General features: G+C 38.7%; 1 protein-coding gene across 2 annotated transcripts in view; it reads right to left on the bottom strand.

The window, feature by feature from the left end:
* Positions 1 to 1,413: 1,413 nt before the first annotated feature.
* Positions 1,414 to 8,271, bottom strand: part of LOC140325524 (protransforming growth factor alpha-like) — a 9,259-nt gene continuing 2,401 nt past the window's right edge. The window contains exons 2-7 of one of the 2 annotated variants that reach the window (XM_072403397.1): positions 6,988 to 7,074; positions 6,015 to 6,062; positions 5,252 to 5,363; positions 4,577 to 4,720; positions 3,310 to 3,373; positions 1,414 to 2,289 (exon numbers count right to left, since the gene is read on the bottom strand). In XM_072403397.1, coding sequence (XP_072259498.1) covers positions 2,284 to 2,289; positions 3,310 to 3,373; positions 4,577 to 4,720; positions 5,252 to 5,363; positions 6,015 to 6,062; positions 6,988 to 7,024 — 411 coding nt within the window. In that variant the 5' untranslated portion in view covers positions 7,025 to 7,074 and the 3' untranslated portion in view covers positions 1,414 to 2,283. The remainder of the gene's footprint in view (positions 2,290 to 3,309; positions 3,374 to 4,576; positions 4,721 to 5,251; positions 5,364 to 6,014; positions 6,063 to 6,987; positions 7,075 to 8,271) is intronic. The other variant, XM_072403398.1, reaches the window with a different exon arrangement.

Here is an 8,271-nt window from a genome sequence, read left to right as displayed (position 1 = left end):
AGTGCTCTTTTTTTGGTTAAATCTACCCCGAGTGTGACTCATGATTACCGCTATTTGCAGGTAAAATCCACCCCGAGTCACACTCCAGGTTACCGCTAGGGGGGTTAAAGCTGAAGCTTCCAAGTCCCCAAAATAAATTGCTCATTTTATTTCAATAAAGTTGTGTTTTGGACTGACGCCAAGCTGTAGTGACCTCCATAAATTCATATTAAAAGACCCTTTTTAAATGGTCACCAATAAATGGTACTGCAGAGGTTTCCCCGCCGCTATATTGTTGACATGGATTCATGCGTTCCGGTCACTTTCCTGTCTCCATCTACTATAGTCACATGATCAGTCCTATAAAAGCTCAGTAAAGCTTTAATTTTGTTTTCTATTTAATCCAAGAGTCAAGAAGTCTGCTCGTTTAGTACAAATGAGTTACAATCAGTAGTGATTTGTAGCAATAGAAAAATCATACAGACAGCACCATTATATTTTATTCGGGATGGAGGCACCAGCATCCACCCTCCAAATATTATAGAACAGTGGTCATCAGCCCTCTTTTACACCAGCAGATTCACATTAGTGGACATCCCCAAGTTTATTTGTAACCTATGGACTTTTGGGGCTGACATACGCATGCCTGCACATTACTTTGTGCTACATTGCGACACTATTTCAATACATTGCCCAAGGCTTCAAATGGTCCGACCTGCATGGTTTTCACAAGTATTGGATGTTGCTATGCAGTGCATCCTAGTGAAGGTGCAAGAGATGGGTGCTATTCAAAATTGTACCAAAGCATGAGGTGCACATTGCTGCAATGCACATACATGAACTGGCCCTTAGGATGTATTGTATATTTTCTTTTCAGACGTGGGATGCAAATGTAACAATTATAAAACTACTGGTGTTACTGGTTAAGACTTTTTACCACAGTTGGTTGTATTTTTAGGAATAAAGCAAAGTGGAACTTGTGATGTTAAGCTTTGTATCCACCATCTAAAACCCCTACCCATTTAGTTTGCTGAGAACTAGGTATCCTAGACTTTTGCCACAACAGGGATCCGTGACATTTCAAACAATCTGATTCACATTTTTCAAAACTGCAGATTGCAGCTGTGATGGGAATGAATAGGTAGCATATCCCCCCTTTAAAAATTGGCGATCAGTTACTTCCAAATAAAATCCAAGCACTGATCACCACTGTAAAAAGTCTGATCACATCTTAAGAGATCTAATTATGAAATCTGAGGCTATAAAAGTGTGGATCACAATTTCCAAAACAATCCCAACAAATTAGTTGTGATATTCTTTCTCCCCTTTGCCTGCTCAAACTTTGCATACAACTGAATTTATTTATACAAGTCCCTATTCTTCCCTTTTATCAGGTGTCAATGATGAACTGAAAAGAATAAAATGGATGCAGTATTCAAGTCAATTAAATAAAAATTTATTTATGCATTAAAACAAGTAAAACAAACCATCAAACCCAACTGGCAAGTAATTCTTTCTTACAGTCAGATGGTATTTTAACATTAAAGTTTAGTTCTTACACCACTTTTGGTACTCAATATAATTTTTTGTACACATTTTGGAACCATTTTTATGTAGTAGTTTTTTTTTTTGTTCAAACTAACCAGCCTGAACACAAGAAATAAAATAAATCTGAACAGTTTATCAGTAAAGTCGCCTTAAACCAGCTGTAGGTTTGCAGTAGAAAGGCAATTTTAGGTTTTGCAGGCCCCCATTCATAACTTCTTGGTGGGGTTTGTCAAGTTAAAGCTCATTTGGTGCATTAGGCAGCCAATGAAGGCTTTTAATTAAATATTGCGGCGGCTTGCCAGTGACAAAATGAACATGCAGCATTTTTTCCCCCAACATAGTACACCATAAAACATGCTAGTGCTTTACTGTGTGTTGAGGTGTCTGCAACACACGAGGCAGAGCTACTTTGCCTTTATACACTGGGTTGCTTTTTAAACTGGAAGGCAATTCAACACAATTACACCTCACCACAATGCAACTCTGCATTGAGATTTGTTGGGGCCCCTAAAGTTTGCTGAAACTGTTGTTTATTGGCAGAAATTGTTAATTGCCAATTATTTTGAGGAGAAAAATCAAATGAAATGCCATATTTAGGCACTGGGCAAATGAACTGGAACACAATGTTGCAGCACTTTCTCAACTGTGCTTTAAAATAAAAGCATGTATATTAAAATAAAATACATAAAAGGTTTTCTACACCAAGAATAAACATTTCAGCTCAAGTTTCTTGCTGTGGTGCATGAAAAGATCTTCTCATATCTACAAAGTGAGAATTAAATAAGTTAGCCATAGGTTCAGGGAATACATTTTTGAAGAAACAACATAGAATCGATGTGTTACATTTTAACAAAATGTACATCTCAACCACACTTTTCTGTCAGTTATGCATCAGGGAATAGGATGCTTAAAGCCCAAATGGTATTCTTATACAGGATATAATCATATTTATCTATATGCTTTGCTGACAAGGCTGAATGCAAAGCTCAGTAGCTCCAGATTTTACATCGTGCATTTTACACACACATACCTGATTTCTCTCCCCCACTCTATTTAAAAAATTGCCATAGCAAGTTTCAGTATAGACAACTAATTTTTCCTCTTTTGTTTTATTTTTCACTGAAGAAACATTTTTCTCATTGCAGCTCATTTTGTAATAGGTTCTAGCTTCAAAGCATACAGTTCAAGCAATTCTATTTCACTGGAACTCCCAGCTGCTGCTTCTGTAACAACTAAATCACTGTTCAAATGTTCACTCTGGCCATGAAGTTGCAGGATGGTTACCGATTCCTCATGCCAGTTAACTGCTGCCCTGGGGGATATGATACATGTAGCTTCTCCTAGTGGCAACCACATAGGCAATGAATGGGCATGGCAAGTAAGTGGTACCAATACAGTTCACTGCCGCCACCTATGAGATGTGCAGACCCTGGTTCTTTTGTGAGTGAGCAGAAAGGTGACAGCTGCCAGGAGCCATGCAGGATTCCTCAGTCATAAAGGTAACTTCTCCATGGCTCCACTCCCTGTTTGAACCCCAGGGTTTATTGCTTATCCCTGCCAACACACTGGTGCCACACCACTTGGTTAAGTATATATTTGCCACCTTTTTCTTCAATTTGCCTAAAAAAATGCCTGCCATAGAAGATATATAGGCAATATCTTGTCCTGAATTACTAGGATGCAGTCCTAGAATATTAAAAACCTAGGTGAGTGTTCAAGGTATACTGGTAGACCACTTACTCTTAACTGGCTTTAACTAGGACCACACCAAATCTCACATACCATTAGGTTCATTTTTTTTCCCAACAGGTTTGGTCCGTTTTTTTTTCTTCTTCTTTTGCAAAGGCTAAAAAACAAAATTGTTTAAGGTTCGGGTGTTGTACAATATATTGTATATTAATCTAGGTTCTTACAGGAATCACAGACAACCTTCTAGATGGACTTCAAACTTTTCACTGGTACATGATAATATATTACTGCATTTACATTTCTAGCTCCATTCCAACTGCCTTGGAGAAATACAGCACCAACACATTTGTGCACAGAGAATCAGTGTGGAGGTGAAACATGGGGGAGAGGTTTGGCAAAATAAGTTATGTTTATCAATAAGTGTTTTGTACATATGGACCATTTTCACTTTCAAGCCAATAAAATGATTGGATCAGAAATAATTCTATGGAAAAGTTACCAGCTAACGGATTGTGACATTCATCCCCCACCCCATTGATCTCCCCCACTCACAATTAGACAGGTTGGTAAATATCAATTGAACAGATTAGGTATAGAATTCATCTGTAAGAACAATTATTGAAACTTGATCAAAATTCTTAATAATTTCTTTTTGACTAGAAGAATGGATTGTCATATGGGTGTGTGCATTAGAAGAATTTACTTGTTTGTACTAGACCTGAGGAGCCATATTATTAATGTAATTCGGTCCTAGACAGTGAACCTTGGCATTCATCAGACAGCCTGGTCATTCTGAGACAAAATTTTAGGTTTGGCTAAGATGCTTAGATTAAATTGTTCTTAATGAAACCAGTGGGGTAAAAAGGTTTTACTTGGAACCTAACAAAAACAAAACAAAAAAAAAAAACATACCAGACTGTCCTGTGGATACTCTGCCTATAAATGATTTGAGCCTTTTATGTCTGTTGTAATAGTGCCCTTAGTGTCTCCCCCTTCCCTCCATGATGCTCTCACTAAAGTTCCCTTAGTACATTCACACATGACCATAATGCTGTGGTTGGGGAGTAGAACTCATCGGGAAGACCTGGATGATCATGGATGGTGGTGTGAAGTGCAAACAGGAATGGGAGGGGGGGCTGTAGCAAATATACTTCCCTGTATACTCTGCTGCTGGTGCACCTGGAATGCCCAAACAACCCCACTGCTGGACATATAGGTCATTTTTACATTTTATCTATAGATCAACAACCCAAATCACCCTAATAATGTTTGACAACAAGGAAAATAAAAGTGATAAAGATAGCTCTAGCAAATAGTAAGTGGAAACAGAAATAAGATACTCTTCATGTCTTTCACTTACTGTATCGCAAGACTACCTATTACAGTTACTATAGCCAATAAGGTCATCGACAGTACCACCACCAGGAGTGGAGGAGGATCAGTTGTCATCACCTGCAACAGATCCATATGCTCACAGCGTACGCCAACATATCCTTTAAAGCATCTAAAAGGAAAAAAATTAAAAAGCAAGAGCAAAATAATCATTAATTTTATAGCTATAGACAAGTGGCAATCACAATACAGTTTTTTTTTTTTGCTTTTAGGAATTGCAAGTAAATTAAGATAAAAGTAAATCTTGCTTGTGGGCTGCTAGCAGAAATATCCCAAAAATTTGTTTGATATGTGAACAAAGCACATATAGGAGTCATTGGTATAGGCATCTGCTTAACTGTACAAATCAAAGATTTTACACCAATAATCTCTGCCTAGTGGACATGACCATCAAGTATGTAGTACTTGAGGGACCAAGTTCTGTCTCTGGAAGACTAGGTCCAGCCTTTGCATACAACATCAGGGTTGATAAAGGCAAATGTGCAATCCACATTTACATTTACAGAGGATTGCTTGTTTCATTGGGAATTACATTTTAAACTTCCTGATTTTATAACATGTAATACACCTAGCACTGAAGATCACCAAACAAAACTACCAACTCGCAAGACCAAAATGTACAGTGGTACTGCAATACACTTACACACAGTAGGCCTCCTTTTCAGATAAATGGAATCGGCACGTGCCATGGTAGCAGAAGTTGGCGTACACATCAGGACAGTCTTGCCTTGATGCCACCACCGGAAAGTAGGAAGCTGTGGGAGATAAGAATATTTTTTATTATCTGACACAAAAAGAAAACATGGTACACATGGACAGGCCTTTCTAACCATTGATATCAATACACTAATAGCTCACAATGTGACTGTGCAGTGCAGGAAGATACGATTCAGAATGGACACATTCATAATAATAAAGCTGAACTCCATTCCTATAGAAATGACACAATACACAGCTGTTAGCTGTTAGACAATTGACATTTTTAGGCATTTGCAATGTCTGTCTCATCAGAGTGGAAACATGGGAGCAGGGCTGGGAGCCAGTTTGGTGTGCGGATATGTTTTTGCACCAACAGACATGCTAATAGGAGAAGAGAAGAAAGTCTTATAAGTCTGCTGCTTCTTCCCTATTGACAAGACCCATTCGTGTTACCTTTATTTTACCAGAGAGAAATCCGCTCTCTTGCCCTCCTCTGCTGTATGGCTGAGCTGTTTAAAGCTAAGAATTGGACTGACAAAAATACAAAAATTTAGCAGGTTTCCTGAAGTTCAACTTTTTACGGAGTACACGAAGTACAAGTACAAAGTACGAAGTACACAATTACGGAGATATTGAAGTGTTAAAGCATTCCTTTGTGCCAATAGGGTGAACAAAGAACCCAACTCATAATAAAATAAGTCACTTACAGTTCCCTGCTCCAGTGCTGGAATTGTGAACCGGATTGGCTGAAATACCTTATTGGAAGAAAAAAACATCACTAGGTCGTGTGATTTCATAATGGAAGGGCAAGACTGCCTGGAATTAGATTGATACTCTGACCTGGACGTATAGCCATCACAATTGGTCAAAATTACTCACACTTGCCCAATTTTCCTGCCTTTACCACATCAGCAGGAACAGACTATCTACTTGGTGCCCAATATTTCCTATCACTTGTCAGGGATCATTGTAACCACATAGACAATGTTATTCACTTTACCTGTCAACTGGTTTAAAGCAAAACATTTGTAAGGAGGAGGTCCATTGTAGCAGAAAGGCCAGGTGATGTCCCTTCTGCAGCATAATAACCTTATGTGCCTCATCGCAGTATAAAAATATGATACCCCACTTCAATTTTTTTTTGACAGTTGGTATTAAATGGACTTGTAGAGCCCCTAAACTTATTCAGCAAACTTTGAGCAGCAGCACCATTTAGCCCCAGTCTAGGAGACATACGTGTTGAGGATGTATAAAGGAGTTCCTAGAAGAATTCATCCCTAGTTGCAAATTGTTGCAGCGTACTGAACTTGTAGCTTGTTAAAGAACCTTGGGGATAGTAAATGTCACTTTAAAACTGCTATAAGGGATTGTACACACAGGCAATGGGTTGTGGTACTGTTACCACTTACCAACTGCAGGCAACACTCATGCATAGGCAAATGCATCAAGCAGTGCCTAGGCTGTGGCGATATTAGGAATATACTTGTCCATGGTTGTTTAATGCCCACCAAAGCCACTCACACACTGCTTTTTTAAACAAATATGGTAGTGGTCGCTCATGTGTTGAAATCCTAAGTCCAAATTCAGACATTCATTTCTGCCAGTCATCTTTATGTGAATTGCCCTGACCATGTGACATTTGCCATTGGCATAATATTTGAAAAGAATGTAAATCAATACCTGCGAGAACAAGGATTCCAAACAATATTGTTGACATTTCTCTTCATTTGCTCCTGCAAAAGTTATATTTCACTCGTACAAAAGTACCTAGAATGAATAAAGCCGGGCATCAAATTGTGTGAACATTGTGAGCATATTCAGACTCCATGACTTTGTGTATGTTGGTGCAGTTTGCAGAAGGGCATAATGAATAGACATGGGAATGTTCATAGGGGCCCATTAATGAACAGACTGATCGCCAGAAACATTCATACACAAAACAGCATTTTTCTGTTCTCTCATTTACAAAAGTAGTGATCAAGACAATTTCTGGTAATTGGCTACAAATGAACGGAGCTTCTAAACACCATTTAGGGTATAACACAGATTGTCAATCAAAGCACTGATTGTAACTTTATAAACTATCAAAACTTTGGAAAGTTGACATCAGGGGAAAAAAAAGCGAACAAAAGTGTTGAATGGTTATGTGATTGCACATTTCTTTATAAATGGGCCCTATACCCTTCAATAGAGCTTGTTCCCATTAAAATGTCTCAGTGAACAGGTAATTCTGTATTTTGGATGAAAGGCTGGCATTTTGGCATAAAATCTATAAACAGAGGGTCTCAAATCCATGTTGAGGTACATTTATACAAGCTTTGTAACTGAATGCATTTGGATAAGGAAAAGATCTCAAGTTAGTTGTTTAATGTTCGAGGGGAAGATTTAGAGCGAGAGAAGAGAAGAAAAAAAAAAGAAAAGACATGGCGTGAGAGAGAAAAGAGCAAGCATGGGGAAAATAAAGAAAAAGGAGAGAGAAGAAAAAAGAAAAACAGAAAGAAAGACAAAAAAGGTAAGAAAAGAGAAAAAGAAATAAAAAGTAATGAATTAGAAAGAATTTAAACAAAAAAAAAGAAAAAAAAAAAAAAAGGAAAAAGTGAGAAGACCTATTCGTAAAGTTGATTGATATGCATTGACAATAAAGTGTCTACGTTCCATGTGCATTGCAGAACATTTTCCATTACTGTAGCTCCACATCGTCCTCTAGAGGAACTATCCTGCCACAGCACTAAATAAAGCTGTTCTGGTTCTGTGAGGGCTGTTTTCTAGTTAAAAGTCAACACATACCTGCACTGCTTCTGCCCCCTCAGCCACACCCCATTGCTTATGCTCCCTCAGCCGCCTAACCCCTGCTCCGCTTCTGCCCCCACAGCCACCGCCTCACCCCTGCATCGCTTCTGCCCCCTCAGCCACCGCCTCACCCCTGCATCGCTTCTGCCCCCTCAGCCACCGCCTCACCCCTGC

The sequence above is a fragment of the Pyxicephalus adspersus genome, chromosome 3, assembly GCF_032062135.1.
Source record: "Pyxicephalus adspersus chromosome 3, UCB_Pads_2.0, whole genome shotgun sequence".
In the NCBI taxonomy this organism is placed as follows: domain Eukaryota; kingdom Metazoa; phylum Chordata; class Amphibia; order Anura; family Pyxicephalidae; genus Pyxicephalus; species Pyxicephalus adspersus.
This window is presented reverse-complemented; position numbering and strand designations above follow the sequence as displayed.